The following is a 16,161-nucleotide window of genomic DNA, read 5'->3' on the forward strand; positions in this document are numbered from 1 at the left end:
ACTTTGAGGAGTTTTGGACATGTACTCCTTTGCTGCACTATTTGCCTGACAGCAACTTCAACCATTCATCCATGAGGTTGACTATCCCATTTAGATGCTGTTTTGAGTATGTTGTGTGTGTAACATAGTGTGTGGGGTGTTTGGGAGAAGGGCATGTCCTTTAACATCTGGCAACATCTGTCTTCCATTAGCGTTTTGACTGTTTGACAGCTGTGGACACATTACCCAGGCTTTACCTGGTCTCTGCTCCTCTGATGTGAAGCCACATGTAGCACACGCACCATGACAGGACAGCGTGCCGCCCCAGCAGCTTGGGAACATTGAATAGAATCCATGTAGCTGAGGAGACAGAAATTTGGAGAAAATAAATTATAAGGTGCTTCCCTACCTGCATGTACAGATCTGTATTATTATTCAAAGGCCTTGAGTCATTCTCTATTCAACTGTAATCGGGACTGAAGAAGGAGGGGGCGAGGGGAAGAAGGAAAGACTTACCAGGTTGACGTAGTTGCAGTTCTCCCACTCAAGAGTGTCCCGACTGCCTGAATGAAGCAGCCATTCAGTCAGACCGACACAACCCTGCCAGTGGGCATTATTATCTCAAGGAGCTCCACAGAGCCTCCTTGAAGTTTTCAAAGGAAGTCTAAATTACGCTGATGGTTGTGGGGGTGTAGGAAGCAAGGAGAGGAGTTGGTTTTGTGATGTCACCAGCTCTCTCATAATTAAAGTCCAAACTACTCCTCTGCAGTGTAGGTGTATGATTTTGTTGATGTAGACCCTTTGTTTCATTTTCAATAAAATTGTCATTGCAGAATTCTTTATTTTGCAGTTGAAACAGCCAACAGCAGAGTGGTTTCTTCCATTGGATGTGAGAAAACAGAGTGCACCCTGAGTTCTTTGTCCCACTCTGAGGAAGAAACAATTCAATCTGGAATGTTGAAACGGGCATTTTAAAATTGAAAAACCAGAGGGCAGCTGCAAAGGGAACTGCGGAAAGTACATCTTCTACCAGAGGAGAAACATTTATTTATTATTTTTATCCCCAGAGCCAATTGTATTAGAGTTGTACAGAAGTTCCCCTCCTGTGTCACATTGGGGCAGCACTAGTCTCAATGTTGCTACTGCTGGATCTAGTGTTGATTTCCCTGATGGCTCAGAAAGATCAGGCAGGATGAAAATGCAACTAAAATTCACTTTTGTTTTGTTTGGAATCGATCAACCCCAGTTAGTCTGTAATTACTTGGGACCTCTATGTTATATTAGAGCTATTGTCCTGTGCTGGAGCTGAGCCAGTTGCTCCACTTTTACACATGACATTAGAAAAGAACAAAACACATCCCAGAAAGCCCTCTCATGTTACCGAGGTCTGAAGGCTCAATCCTTTGGCTGCAGAGAGTTCACCTGACCGCACACAGGATCCATTTTCATGCAAATACGTACTCTTTTCAAGAAACTCTTGGGACTTTCAGAACTGACAGCTGAGAAACTACATCAGTAGCTGCAACTGTAAAGTCTCCACACGGTTGGTGTCTGGAAAGACATTTGCAAATTAGACAAAAACACAGATTATGGTGCCTGTTGTCTGCAATAATATGATGGCTTCCCACAGGTGTAACCCAAGGCAACCGAACAGAGGCAAAAGTTTGAAATGATTCTTTTGAAAAGCTAGTTTCTGTGAATCATAATAATAAAACGTAACCTTAATAATTAGTCCAGTACTTAATCTGTATACCATCCACTCCCTGAACAGAAATAAATGATAACATCATAGTCCAAAACACCCAAACCACCATCGCTAACTTGACAGAATGCTCAAATTCACTTTATTATTTTTCCCCCCTCTATGTTCCCACATCTTTACCTCTATCGCTCTATGTGGACGCGTTTGAGTGTGACGGAAGAAACGTGCATATTATTTTCAAGATATTAGTGCCATCTCCTGGTTATTACTGGTTACTGCAAGATGGCGGCTTCTGAAATACTACACTTTGTTATTGTTGCTGCAGACAAATGTTCTCGCGAGAACTAAATTTCTAAGCTATTATCGATTCTTTAATAGCGCTTGTACTCAGATTCAAACGGATTTGAGTAAAAAAAACAAGTAAAAAAAGTAAAGTAAAAAAAACAAGACAATTGCATGGAAAAGAACGTTTATATTTCAATACTTCAAATTTATATAATTTTATAGATTCTAGTTATAGTTTTATTTTATTTATCCGAAGAGATTACTCGTATTGATGCGATGTGTGTAGTATTTTATAATTAGCCTGTAATTTGTGCCACATAATGCGTTTTAAAAGTTTGTCAACCAATCTTTAAATTGACACAAATTATGTGATGGCACAAATTATGCATGTATGCTTTCTGAATAAACACCAGTACCTCTGTATCATAAGAAAATACACACTAGTATTTGGTAGTCAAGTGGTAACGAACGCATATGTAGATTAATGGGAACAGTAGCAAAGTAAAATACACGTCACTATTGTAATACATGTAGTTCTTCACAAAAAGACCAATAGATGGCGGTATCGGATAGAACAGACGGAATTTGTGTGTTATTTTACACTGTCGTTTAAAGACAGGCTCGTGTGAAAATATCAATTTTAATAACTCATCAAAACATTGTTTTATTCGTAACGCAGACGTTATTTTATTGTTTGTGCAATAAACGGAGGGTCATCGGCGGATGACGCCAGTAGGAGGCGCTGTGAACCGTCGTTTTCGCCTCAGTTCCAACAACCCATCAAAATCTTCCGCGTTTAATTTTGTGATACTTTTATTGTGCTGCATTAAATATTCAGGGCAACTTCGCTTTAATAATACGACAACAATACTAGAAATATTTGATCTATGGATGAATATGTGCGTACACGCACAGAGAGCGCACACACAGCTCGTGTAGAGGAATTTACCCACAGGCGATCATCGGTTGAACGAGTCTTTAACCTATCGCTTCCATCTCTTTGCGTAAAGTTCACTGTCTGCCATCACCTTTGAATGACAATAGTGGTCTGTGAAGAAGCTGAGTGGGGGTCTTTCAGTGCTCTGAATAAAGTCTGATCTTAGAATTTCTTGGAACTGTTAAGAAAACACAGGCTAAAAAAGGGCGACCTGCTGGCAGCGTCGTCCTGAGGTTTACAGGCCGCTCTTGTGCCTACCTGTGGGCTTTTGACGGACAGACGGTACCTGTCAGGTCACCAGTGTTGTAAAGTGAGCCAGTAAAAGTAAATCGACAGTCACCAGGCACTGCTATGTGTTCATATGCAATAGCTGAAGGCTGAGTTTGCCTGAAGCGCAGGAGCTGGGAGGGGGGGGGGGGAGAAGCCGAGCCAATGAGGAGGCGGCTCCCAGCTCTCTATAACCCTGTGTCTCAGAAGCAGCGATGCTACAGTCAGGATTCTGCAGCTGGGAGAGTTTCAGAGGATTATAGGCCGGTGCGTCCAAACCACTTCTGCTCCGCGCTCTGCTGAAGGGAAGACTCCACCAGTGGACCTTTCTCTCACCGTGGAGGCTTGTTTTTATTACCATGAGCGTCGGACAGACCTATGAGAAGAAAATCGCTTGCATTTTGACCGATCTTCCAGGATCTATGAGTTGCCACCCGAACTCCAAGGACTCCCCTACTCTCCCCGAGTCCTCGGTGACGGATATGGGCTATTACAGCGGACAGACGGCGCACAGCCAGCACGAATATTATCAGAGCCCGCCGTACGGACAGCCCATGAACTCTTACCATCATCAGTTTAATCTGAACGGGATGGGGGGCGCCGGAGCGTACGCCACCAAATCAGAATACTACACAAACGGCTACAGACAGTTCGGACATTACAACAGAGATCACCTGCAGGCTTCGCCCCCCAGCTCAGGTAAGTGTGACAATCGTGCAGATGTTTACTGCGCTTGTGTTTGTCTGCGAGTTCAAGATAACACCCCCCCCCCCCCCCCCCCCCCCCACTACGAAACCCCACGCATTCTCTATTTTATTCTCTTCATTTCGCCATGATTTCGTTTGACTGTCCTTGAATTTGTTTAGAATGCTAAAAGAATTTCATTTAAATATAGGCCGCAGCCGATTACTTGTTTTTATACGTGTTTCTCATACATATTTAAACACACATTTTAAAAGGAAGAAAAAAAAATCAGGTCTCACTTAGTACATGTCGCCTGTGGTTAATGTCTTGTTTTAACTGCTGGCCTGGGAACGAGCTGGCCATTAACAGCTGTCCATAAAACAATAATGATTAATTAAAGATAATAAAATTCGCTCAGTCACTTTTAATGCCACTAATAGCCCGCCAGAGTGGGGATTCAAAGTGCGTGTAGCATTATTTAATTCGTGATATGTGTTTTGTGTTAATTTATGATGTCGTTGATGTATTAGTAAGACAAAGCATGTGTCTTTATGCATCACATGAGCAGACCTGTATAATTTTTCGAAATATTCTTTCCTCTTCTTCTTTTTCCAAGCATTTCCCTAATGTCAGTGCATTTTCCCTGTGATTTATAGTAAAAGAAGAGCCAGAGCCCGAGGTGCGCATGGTGAACGGAAAACCAAAGAAGATCCGCAAACCGAGAACCATCTATTCCAGCTACCAACTCGCCGCGCTGCAGAGGCGCTTCCAGAAGGCGCAGTACCTTGCTCTGCCCGAGAGAGCAGAACTGGCGGCTCAGCTCGGCCTCACTCAGACGCAGGTAGGCTGACAAAATAGCTAATATAGCACAAGATTGCTTTCTCTTGTTTCGAAAAATTTGTGCGCAATTGTGCATGGTGTGCAGGGTGCCCGTGTATTTTTTTTTTCTGTTATTTTTAAAATAATGACAAGGTTTCACTGCGTGCGAAAATAATAAAAAATAGTCTCGTTAACTGCAGCTGTGCTTAAAGGCATTATATGTAAACCAATATTTACAGTAATATTATGAAATAATAATAATAATAATAATAATAATAATAATAATAATAATAATAATTACGATTTGTGCATTACAGTTAACACACGTGTCACTCTTCCAGGTCAAGATTTGGTTCCAGAACCGGAGGTCTAAGTTCAAGAAGCTGTACAAAAACGGCGAAGTCCCCCTGGATCACAGCCCCAACGCCAGCGACTCCATGGCCTGTAACTCTCCGCCCTCCCCCGCCGTGTGGGAGAACAGCACCGCACAGAACACCCCGATCAACAGACCTCAGGTCCCGCAGCCGACGCACAACTCGTCGCCGCCCTATCTGGAGGATTATAACAACCACTGGTACCAGCAGGGATCACATCTACAGCACCCGGGCACCGTGCACCATCCAGTCCCTCAGCAGAGCGTGGGAGCGGTTTATTGACAGTGACTCAAAAGCACATATTAAGTTTTATTTTTTAAAACGAGGTCTGTCAACAAGGACTGCATCTTGGACCGGGAAGCAGACCTGGAAGTAAAACGCTCAGTGTTTTGTTGGTTTTTATGGATGATTTTAAAAAAAATAATCCTGAGCTGGCTTTCCCTTTTCAAAGAACATGAGGGAATTCTGATCACTCGTGGCAGCATATTTAACGGACAACTGGCGTGTTTTTTAAGTTATTTATCTCTTATGTTATATTTCTTCGTTTTCTTTTGTAAATGATTATGCAATTTTGAAACAAGTAACCTAAGCAAAAACTACATATATTAGCAAAAACTGTGCTGTTGATCCACGTTAAATTCGATTTTGACATACGGGCTGGTCAAAAACAGATAACAGAAACACCTCAGGTCATATTTATATGGACGTGTGCAAACTGCCGAAGGCTGTAAATATATGTCAATATGCAGGACCACTAGGATCATGTGTGTTTGAAACGGCACGACTGCACTGTGGTGCTTCCAAAATCATTTCCATATTCATGTTATTAGTTCACTTTGTTGCCTTCTTGTCGAATGAATAAAGGTGTTACTTGGACGCATGTCTCAACCCTCTTTATGAACAAGCTGCTCTTCAGCCTTTGCGGGAACACAAAAATGAAACAGCAGCAACAATCATCTATAAAACTTCATCCATATTTGATGTTGTTCGTGTTAATGTATTTTTAAGCACTATTTGTCGCAGTTCTGTTCTGTTTTGCGCAGCGCACTAGAGGCGATACACAGGCAGACATGTTGGAGTCACCACTGGTTTATTGATGTTATGTGGCTAGATAAGAGGATCCTGCCCCTTCCCTCTCTCTCTCTCTCTCTCACACACACACACACACACACACACCTGAAACCTGTGTAAAAGGTTGAAAACACCTCAATTCCGATAATGACTATTATGAGAGCGACATTGAGACGGTGACACAAAACTTCCTTATCGTCGTCTACCCAGCAAATAACTATAGACAGCAAACTCTAAGCCGCGTTTGGCAGCGTTGCCAATCATTAAATATGTTGCAGAAGAAAGTACATGATGAAGAAACCGCTGACGGCAGCGTCGTCCATGGCGTCATGGACCACCGCTGCGTCATGACGCGCAGAGCGGAAGTTTTCCCGTGGGGTTCAAGTGGTTTCACGTCCTTCATTACTGCTTCCAGTTTGGATGGCGGTGTGCACTCCTGGTCGGATTTTCGGCATATTGCGTTCTGCCAACTGAAAGTTCGCAACAGTGCAGGTGGTCAAAAAATGTTACAAAAAAAAACAACGAATTAACTTTTTAATTAACGGCACCAACAACGGCTATAACAATCTATGTTTGTGTATAATACAACAATCGACCTAATAGTACACAACAACAATACAACTACCAATAATTAAAACAACATAAAAGTGTTCTATTGTGATTATGAAACAAACAATTCACCACTTTTCCTTATTAAAAAAAAGAATTTGTATCCAGAAAAGTATGCCTACGATTTAAATCTGAAACATTTTAGATTATTGTTAAAAATGTTGTTGTCTCATGTAAAAATATATAACTACATGTAGTGAAAAAGTGTTTTTTTTACCACATTAATTTTATTGTGAAAAGCGCTTATTATAGAGATACAAAAGTGTTTAAACATTCTGCGGTAAAAAAATTAAATACGTCATAGCTCCTAAAGCTGTATTCCCTTGAAGCCAAGTACCCTGAACACAACACCAGTTGTCTATTGCATCACTCATCATTTTAGAACCCTGTGCTGATTTGACAAAAGCGCCACGATTACTATTGCCTTTTAATATAAATGAAATCTCATCAAGGGTGCATGTGAGCCCCCTTTGGTGACTCCCTCATCATGTGTGGGCCCAGCTTTAGTTGTCAGGGAATACATTTGCACTGAAGACAAACGCGTGTTTGCTACAGGCTGCACTTGCGTGTGTGGGCTGTCGGACATGTCCATATATGTCAACTCGAAACATTAACATGTCTAAGTAGCCGTGGAGATGAACTGTTGAACTTGAATGTGATCCTGCATGGCCCAACATCACAGCACCCTAAATAGAGTGTCCTGTCCCCTATGTAAGCCATCCCTCCTCACAACAGTCAACAGTGGGTTGTTGTCGGCACTTGTCCCTGGAGTGCTGCAATATGGCCTGAGATGGAGGTCAGGAACTGGAATGCATCCATGGAAAGACTTCCAGCAGCTGTCCAGCTCTCTGGCCTGGCCTGGCCAACATTAGGATCACTCAGTCCGTCCATTTTTCTGTAAACCAGGGTGAAATGATGGAAGAAAGGCATCCTTGACAGCTGTGGACTCTTGAACCCTGGCTGACCTCCGGCCAGTGTACCAATGCTTCACAGTCCAATCCCTAAATCGTGAGATCAAGTGCACCCAGCATCCATCTACAAACTGAAGTGTTATCTTATGACTCTCCATAACCCCAAAATTTGAAAATGAATGACATTTCTCCTCACACATTTTTGTTTCTGACCCATTTCAATTCCTTCCTATGTGTGTGTCCATGTGTGTGTCTGTGTGTGTGTGTGTGCCAAGCTATAAAAGTCAACCCTTCCCATAACCGAATCATGTGTTCATTCACTGCACCAGCAAAGCTGCTCCCGATTATGTTATGCGAGACATCGCTCAAGTTAATAACAATAATCGCCCCAGAGACCTGCTCTGCCACTCTTCCATTGAAAGCTAGTGGGATTTAATAACAAGCTATTCTCCCTCTCATCACTATCCTGCAATTAATACCCATCAGACACCTCATCTGATCAATTCAGCCAGCCCCAACATTGATACAGTCAGACCTGTCCCTTTCATAGCCCGTCAACGTGTCTCTCAGGCTTCTGTCTCCTCTCAGCTTGTCCCCTCAGTCTTCCTGGTTAATAATCGCATACCCAGTTGAAAGGTACTACTCTGTCTGTCCAAATCCACAAAGCCATTATTCCATTCTGAAGATGTAAAATTGCCTATAATTTCCCTGACGGCTTGTCACTTAATTGAGCAATTCTCACCTTCTTTCCCAGAGCCTCTATGTTTAAACATTAATATAATGGTTATGGAGATGAGGGCTCGAGGATGGACACCTTTATAAAGGAGATGGTGCTGGTTGTGTGAGGAAATCATTTTGCCAATTTGAAGGCACAGACAGTTAACTTCAAAGGTAAGACTCTGCATCTATGCTATTTTAAATGTGTGTGCGTGTCTCTTCAAAACTCTACACCCCCCTCAAGGAGTCTATCACCATTTGTTTTGTTTAAAGATGAAAATCATCAAAGAAACTGCGCTCATTTTTTTTGTCATAACCAGGAGGGAAAGTAACAATTTAAAGAATGATAAGCATTCAACTTATGCATTATAGGACAACGGGCGGCTGCTTCAGAAGTATTCATTTAGAGTGTTGTTAAAGTGTCTTCATGGTTCTCTGAAGCATTAACGCTTTCGTCGCAACCTTGTTTGTGCGCAAAGCTGAAGGCAATTTTTCGTCCCTTTATCGCGCAAGCTTTAAATTAAAAAAAAAAATTAAAACACTAAGATATAAAACGCGTTCTGTATGATACCTCACGGGCTACTGATGGTCTAAATATAGGCTCGATGTTGTAATTTATCCATAGAGAGTGAAGGATTTACTGTCACAGCTGAGTCTTCAGTTTTCAGCGACACTGGCTTGATAAATCAAATCACGCACACCTGTCTATTTCCTTTTAAGCTCTTTCCATGACTGAGGGTATATAACAAAAATATGCACATATATACAGACAACATCAAACCGGCAGGCTTTTATTTGTAAAATGTCAGATCAATTTTCTGAAATTTGTTTTGCGATCAAATTTAATCATGCACAAAATAAGGTCGGGTAAAAACGCAGAATTAACTGCACGCGTCAACTTTTCGGCGCATGCGGTGATGTCGTGAATTGAGGTGATGTCAGAGCCAGGTGACGTCTTTGCATCGTAAATCTGGTATACGCTAAAGTTTTAATGACACGCGTGGAAGGGGTGGGGGTTGAGGTTGAAGGTCCCAGCATTTGGCCTGCGTGAAATCAAAAGCAAAGCACTCACATCATCTGAGGCCTGGGCATGGCGTCCTGGTGAGGAGGGTGGTTTGGATACCAGTGGCCAAAACTGTTCATGTAACTATTTGGATGCATGTGGCCTCCTTTGTTCGCCATTGAGACCTCCCAAAGTTGGGGCAGCCCAGGTGAGCAGGGGGAGATCGAGCTGCTGCTGTGGAGATGCTCTTCTGATCCGCTGCCATGTTTCATGATTTTTTTGTATTTGGAGCGCTTATTCTGGAACCATATTTTCACCTAGAAGCAAATAAAACCACACAAAGTGCAACGCTGTTAGCAATCAACACCGATACTTGAAAGGAAATTTCAGCCAAGTGCTTTTTATTGGCATATTTTTCCAAATTAAGCACAATGCGCCCTTTAAAGCGGCAATAAAATCCAACATTGGAGGGCAGTAAAAAGAAACGTTCCTCATAACGCGCATCTTCGTTTCGTTATTTGGCGAATCCCGGCGCGAATGCTGGCGCACGTTAAGCCGTTCAGCTTTATGGCTGAGTGACACTTGTGATCCATTACAACAAAGCTCTTTTCATTCGACGTTTTATGGGTCCAGCGGTGCGCCAGACCAACGGCTGCAAAAGCAACCTCAAATGAGCGCTGGGTGATTAAAATATCCGCTGATTCCAAAGGCGATCATCAATGGCATGGATTTTTAGAACACAATCTTTAAACATCTAAGCACGAAGAACTGCTGAATAATCAGGGAGATAAATGCCGAGATCAACGCTGTGAGTTTAAAGACGCGGGGGAGTTGAGCCACAATATTTTAATGCACATGTCACACTATTAATTATGCAGGTTCTAAAATAGTCGCTGGAAGAATGAATATTACACTAATCAAACGTTAATGTCATGTCTGCTTTGGCTTTATTTTAGAGTTTACCAAGGCTCCTTTGGATATAAAAGCAGTTTTTTTTAAACGCAATGGGATTTTTCCGGTTAAATAAAGGGGAAAACGTAGCTCATAATGATGCACGTGTAAACAACTGATTTGAATTGAAACGTTGTCATAATAGTGTCTCTTTTTGTATTTCTGCTGATAATTTTAGAGACCAGGGTTCATTCATCAAGAGATTTTCAAGGATGAGTCTCAACAAAGGAAATGTGCACCGTAAATAAGCGGCGCATTAAGGGATCGAGTCACGAATCACAACACTGTGGCTCACACTTGATCTTCGTGATCCTCAATAACACCGGAGATGAGAGGTATCCTTTTCAATCCGTTTCTCTCAGTGATACTTTTCTGCGTTTGTTTTAACCTCATTAATATAAAAAAAATAAGTTTTTAAGTATTTTATTGTTATCTTCTTTTATGTTTTATGAATTAATGATCCCACGCTCATCCCCCTTTAGGAGTGTTTAAAGCCCACCTGAGTCTGAGTGAGTCCCAGTTTGGCCGCCAGGTCTGCGCGCTCCGGTAAGGCCAGGTACTGGGTCTGCTGGAAGCGCTGGTGCAGAGCTTGGAGCTGCAGACTGGAGTAGATGGTTCGAGGCTTCCGGATTTTTTTGCCTTTTCCATTTAGACGAAGCTCCCGACTGTCAATCACCGCCGGGTTCCCGCGATCTTATAGATTAATTGGAGGAGACAAATCAGATGAAAGATAGAGAACTACGAGATTTACCCACGTCTGTGAGGCTGTAGATCAAAATAAATGTGTGTCCAAACAGGACGGTCTCTTACAGAGTTAGAAAACACACTATAAGCACACTCTTTAGTCTTGCAAGAGGGGGAAAAAAATCCTGTTTTACTGGCCAGACTGAAGGAGTCACCAACGTAATTTAGGCATGACCAGATATAAGGAGTATAATAGAAAATAAAAAAATTGTATAAAGAACGTAACAATAATTTATCATCAATCATTAAGGAGCTGCCACTTTCTGTTTCACCAAGGCAAACAGCAATATGGACACATCTGGCTCATGGTGCACCGGCTTTAGTTCAGCCTGGGAAAATCATGGTTAGTAAAACTACAAGCACAATCACGCGTACAGGCAAGAGTGGTAAACAAGCAGACACAGGCCACATTTTGATATTGACGATGGAGTAATGGAATCGTCTTGAACTGATTAAAACATGTTTTGGAGCTAACTTCTTGTTGACTTCGTTCGAGCAGGCTGCTGTTTTCCACCAAATCAAGAAACAAGGACATTACTGTGCGTAATCCAAAATTACAGACTGATTCAACGGTCAACTTCCTCTCAAACAGATTTACCTGTATGATCTAATCTCCCGTGGGCCAGACTGCTGCTATTGCTGTGATTGCTGTGCTGGTACGACATGTAAGCAGACGCTGGGTGAGTGTTCACTGCACCAGGGTAGGCGTAACCCAAAGAGCGCCCGTAGGACGCATTGCCGGGAAAAGGGCTTTCATGCTGGGAATACGCAGCGTTGTGGAGACCGTGAACGGGATAAATGCTTGAAAGTCCGGAGGGGTGTTGCTGGTGCGCCGGATGTCCGTGGCCAAACTCTAGAAAGGCCGATTTGGAGGACTCAGAGGCATTCAGGCTGTCAGGAATGAAACCCATAGACATCATTAGCTAATACACGAGTCCAGAAACGCGTCGCTCTGAGGAGGGTTTCATGAGTTCTGCCGAGCAAAAAAGATCAAATCCACAGATAAATCCGACAAACTGCGCGAGTGAAAAAACTGTAGCGAATAATAGTGTGCATGTTAGCCGGCATTTAGAAGGAAAACGCCGAATAAAAGCTAAACATCACTGACGGAGATGACATTGTTCTTCAAACACCTCTTGCCTGCACAGCCTCAAACAAACTGCCTTCCATCAGCCAGCAATCTGATTGGTCTTCAGCAGCCAGCTGTCACTGAAGCTCCACCATTAACCCTATTAACATGTGATCCAGGATACATGAGCAGCCAGCTACAGCCTCCATTTATGACACAATTTGTGATTTTCATATAAAGATATTTAATTTTGTTGAAATTAAAATGAGCAATCGCAACGTATTGGAATTTTCTTGCAGTGCAAATGAAAAGACAAATAAAATTTTAATTCTAAAAAGCTAAAGCTTAATAAACAATGTAGAATAAATAATTCATTTTAGTGCAATTTTCCTACTAATACTCAAATATGTATTGATACTTATTGAAATTTGCCAAATGAGTTTAACAAACGAATTGTGCATAATTTAGAAAACAAATGTATATTATTACCAATATATTATTACCAATATACATTTTGTTTGTCAATAGGTTTGGAAAAACTTCGGCTGCAATTACAGCATGTAGAAAGAAATCAAGTCTTGGCCGTCAAATATGAAATAGGTCAACAGGAGTAGCCTATTTTATGGAAAATCGCAGAAAACAAGACTGTCTATTTTCAATTTTAGCCTGGATAAGTTAGATTTTTTTTATGACATATGTCGCTATACATAAATACATTGCTCCACTAAGCGAGTTATATCGCAGCAAAAACACTACATTTATTTGTTTGTTTGTTTACCTGTCGTGATTTCTTGACCTTTTTTTGTCAAAGATTGCAGAGAGCAGTCATGCCTTCCTGTTTCTGCCTGATCTTCAGAGGAACTTGGGAATAAATAGAGGCCGTTTACTTTAAGGTCGATCTAAGAGAGCCGCCATGTGCTGGAGGCCATAATGTTGCACCTCCGTGCCCTCACACGAGTCGCAGTTAAATAATGAGCAGTGTGTGAGTGTTTGGCGGGATGAGCGCGGTGCTGAGTTGCTCTTCAACCCCGTCATTTTGGTCATGTCCCATATACCCTGCCTGCAACTACTGAGAGCCCAGCAGCACCGAAGGCCTGCTGAGGGCTGGACCGCTTCCCGACTCCTACACAGGCCCCAGCCGACCAGCCCGCCAGAACAAAGCCGCAAATTATTATCATACAGAAATATCCAGTCACACAGAAAAAGACTGCAGCATTGTGGGTGTAAATTTTTGACTTCACGTTCGAAGCCTCCCAGCTGTAAATCCTCACTGGGAAATTATATCATGGGAGAATGTTGTACTGTGGCTTTGTCTATTAGCGATTCACTGCAATTATAGCGGCAATATAATAATTTAACTTGACACAGCGCGATTTCTGTGGCTGATGGAGCAGGTGTTGGGTATTATGAGGGCGGTGGGAACTTAATGTCATTGCTTTTGAGAGTCGGATGCGGAGAGCGAGGCCAGAATGGAGACACACAGAATGTGAGGCGCACAAACCTGCGCAGCTATGGGGGTCTGGTTGTGCATGTCTGTCAAGAATCTACCAATCTACGCTAAGGGGAAAGGGAAGGGAAGAAACAGGTCGAAGCTTTTTAAGGCTTGTAATTACGTCTGTGTTATGAGGAGAAAGAAAGCCGAGCCCTGCAGTTATGAAGGGATCAGTCCTCCATGCTGCTGTTCTCACTACACCGAATCAGGTATAATGTTGGAGAGAAAAAAATCCCTCAGCGCAACCCAGACTTACTGGCGTCTACATATGGGCAGAGGTGTGTCACAGGTGCGTGTTTTCTGCGCGCCCAGTCGAGTTTTTCCACCACGCATTTCTGAAGAAGAGTGACAGCTTTCTCTGGGAGGGAAACTGTGAGTGGATTACGCAAATAAATGTCACCCCCATGGACGACTGACACGCCGAGAACAAGCGCTCATGTGCGGCTGGTCCCCGACTTATGTTCAAAAGTGAGGCCAAAAAAAAAAATGCAGAGAGCTCAAGTCGCAGGCTCAGATAAAATCTAGATTGTTCGCAGCGGTGCAACATCTGGAAAAATATACGATCATGCGCATTATTGCTATGATTATTATTTTAATGAAACAAACCGCTCTATGTTTGTTGATTGTTGCAATTTAATATATATATGTTGCGTCAACTGCCTTTAGTGAGATTTATGGGTTGTTGTTTTTTTTTTTTGGTCTAACTGTGCTGCAGGAAAAAGGACAAGCTTGAGCCGTGTCGAGGATTATCCCACCACCCCCACCTCCACTCCCCCAGGTGCGTCGCAAAGAGGCAATTTTACGCGCAGCACCGGCATGTCAAGGTGCAGTAGTTCTGTGTTGGCAGCGCACCGACGGCACCCACGAACGTGCTGAATCTAAAACGAACAAGGTTTTTTTTTGTTTGTTGTTGTTTAACCATTTATTCTATTAATTTACCGCTTTTCTGTCACATTTTTGTCTCAGGAATAAGAAGATCGGTACCTGATACTCTCAACAGACGAAGGCAACAGATTGACAGTTTGGGTGAAAAGTTAATTTTATGTTTTTGTAAATTTGTTGATTTATGATCTTTTAAGTAGGCATAATCAATGAATAATTAAATGACGAAAGTCCAAAACTGCATTTTTAATTGTATCGTTGAGGATCAATTGTTTATCGTCTAATGGAAGTAAAACTTTCAATTTATTTTGAACAAACAATGAATTTTCGACCTAATGACCTCATGTTTTGGGACACCTGTTTTGCTTTTATTTTGCCCTAAATGGAAGTCGTTTTGGCGTGTTTAGCGGTCCTAAATTGAAGGGAAAATTATTAAGTCTGAAGGTGTTGATGCGCGGTCAGATGGACCAATAATGAATTCAGTCAAGTTTAAAGAAAATAAACAAACAAACAAACAAAAATCCCAGTAGATTCAGACACAGAACAGTAACAGACCTGAGACCCGGCGTGAATGCAGTGCGTGGGAAAAGTGGGAGTGTGTTTGCTTTGCTTTGGCTTGAGCTTTGAATTCATCATTTGGCATAATTGTTACCAGACAGTGGATGACAGCAACACAGCCCTCTGCCGCCGAATGTTAGACTTTTAATTGATTGGCTGAATAACGTGGTTCTGGCAAGTCAGGAGACACAGGAATAAAAACCTGCTAGAACTTAACTTCAGTGTCACACAGGACATGTGCTGGGAGCGGATTCTTTTGTGGACACGGCGCTCATCGGTCCCCATCACACTATTTCTCGCTTTGCGCTGGAGTTGTCTAGCGCAAAAGAGCATTTGGAAGCAATTCTGACGTTGGGATCAAGATTAATGTTCTCTGCCTTCACACAAAATTTATTAGCAGCACTTTATTTTTTTTCACTTTATTAGCATTTAAATCTGATGTGTGTGTGTGTGTGCGCGCGCGTGTGCTTGCTGCCGGTGCGCGCAGGTGTTCGGTATCCCTCCGAAAAAATACGCAAGACTGCTATTATTTGCGGGATGGCAGACTATAGTGCAGAGCGAGCGGGACAGGAAGTCGGATAAAGAAGAGAAAATAAATCATCCAGTGAATTTTCAAAATAAAATAGCCCGTGTTTACGGTGGGTCAGTTTTAAGTGAGCCGAAAGAACCCGCATTTCAAAATATATTTGTCTGAGAGAAAAACCCCAGCACCACACAGTAAATGGGGCAGTGGTGCTGAGAAGTGAAAGCCCCTGGTTCAATTCCTGGCTTTGGACATTTGGAAGGTGTGCTAATGGCAGGAGAGGTGCCAGAACAACTGCTGTGGCACCCGTGAGCAAGGCGCCGAACCCTCTTCCAGGGGTGTTCCCTGCCTTCGCCTGTATGCAACTGGGATAGGCTCCAGCACCCTTCCCACAACGCTGCAATGGGAATAGTGGTCAAGAAAGAAAAAACAAACCCACAATAAATAATCTTTCCATCCACTTCTCTGGATGGAAAAAAAGTTTAAAATAATGTCTCCTTTTGTGGCAACTCAGAAGTTCCGCAATGCAAACACAACCAGTGTATTATCAGGGTGAGCTGCACTAATAGCGAGTGTCTGCATCA

The 16,161-nt window shown here is 42.5% G+C and overlaps 2 protein-coding genes and 1 long non-coding RNA gene across 3 annotated transcripts; 2 read left to right on the plus strand and 1 right to left on the minus strand.

The window, feature by feature from the left end:
- The first annotated feature begins 3,372 nt into the window (after positions 1–3,372).
- dlx3b (distal-less homeobox 3b) lies at positions 3,373–5,923 on the plus strand. The gene is made up of 3 exons (XM_057050784.1): positions 3,373–3,869; positions 4,511–4,695; positions 5,015–5,923. Exons 1-3 carry the CDS (start codon positions 3,530–3,532, stop codon positions 5,327–5,329), a joined length of 840 nt encoding a protein of 279 aa, XP_056906764.1. The 5' UTR covers positions 3,373–3,529; the 3' UTR covers positions 5,330–5,923.
- Positions 5,924–9,119: 3,196 nt separating this feature from the next.
- Positions 9,120–12,215, minus strand: dlx4b (distal-less homeobox 4b). Its single transcript, XM_057049409.1, has 3 exons — positions 11,652–12,215; positions 10,809–11,002; positions 9,120–9,675 (listed from the first exon to the last, which is right to left on the minus strand). The coding sequence occupies exons 1-3, from the start codon at positions 11,971–11,973 to the stop codon at positions 9,424–9,426; spliced, it is 768 nt and encodes a 255-aa protein (XP_056905389.1). The 5' UTR covers positions 11,974–12,215; the 3' UTR covers positions 9,120–9,423.
- A 657-nt stretch (positions 12,216–12,872) lies between these two features.
- LOC130534831 (uncharacterized) lies at positions 12,873–14,820 on the plus strand. The gene is made up of 3 exons (XR_008952974.1): positions 12,873–14,082; positions 14,330–14,438; positions 14,581–14,820. It is a non-coding gene; the product is annotated as an uncharacterized LOC130534831 (long non-coding RNA).
- The last annotated feature ends 1,341 nt before the right edge of the window (positions 14,821–16,161 follow it).

The sequence above is a fragment of the Takifugu flavidus genome, chromosome 1 (genome assembly GCF_003711565.1).
Source record: "Takifugu flavidus isolate HTHZ2018 chromosome 1, ASM371156v2, whole genome shotgun sequence".
NCBI lineage: Eukaryota > Metazoa > Chordata > Actinopteri > Tetraodontiformes > Tetraodontidae > Takifugu > Takifugu flavidus.

Coding starts and splice junctions, on each gene's coding strand:
- dlx4b (XM_057049409.1), bottom strand. CDS start 11,973: ATGATGTCTATGGGTTTCATTCCTGACAGCCTGAATGCCTCTGAGTCC. Junction 11,003..11,651: donor CGGGAGATTAGATCATACAG/GTAAATCTGTTT, acceptor TTAATCTATAAG/ATCGCGGGAACCCGGCGGTG. Junction 9,676..10,808: donor TGGGACTCACTCAGACTCAG/GTGGGCTTTAAA, acceptor ATTTGCTTCTAG/GTGAAAATATGGTTCCAGAA.
- dlx3b (XM_057050784.1), top strand. CDS start 3,530: ATGAGCGTCGGACAGACCTATGAGAAGAAAATCGCTTGCATTTTGACC. Junction 3,870..4,510: donor GGCTTCGCCCCCCAGCTCAG/GTAAGTGTGACA, acceptor TGTGATTTATAG/TAAAAGAAGAGCCAGAGCCC. Junction 4,696..5,014: donor TCGGCCTCACTCAGACGCAG/GTAGGCTGACAA, acceptor TCACTCTTCCAG/GTCAAGATTTGGTTCCAGAA.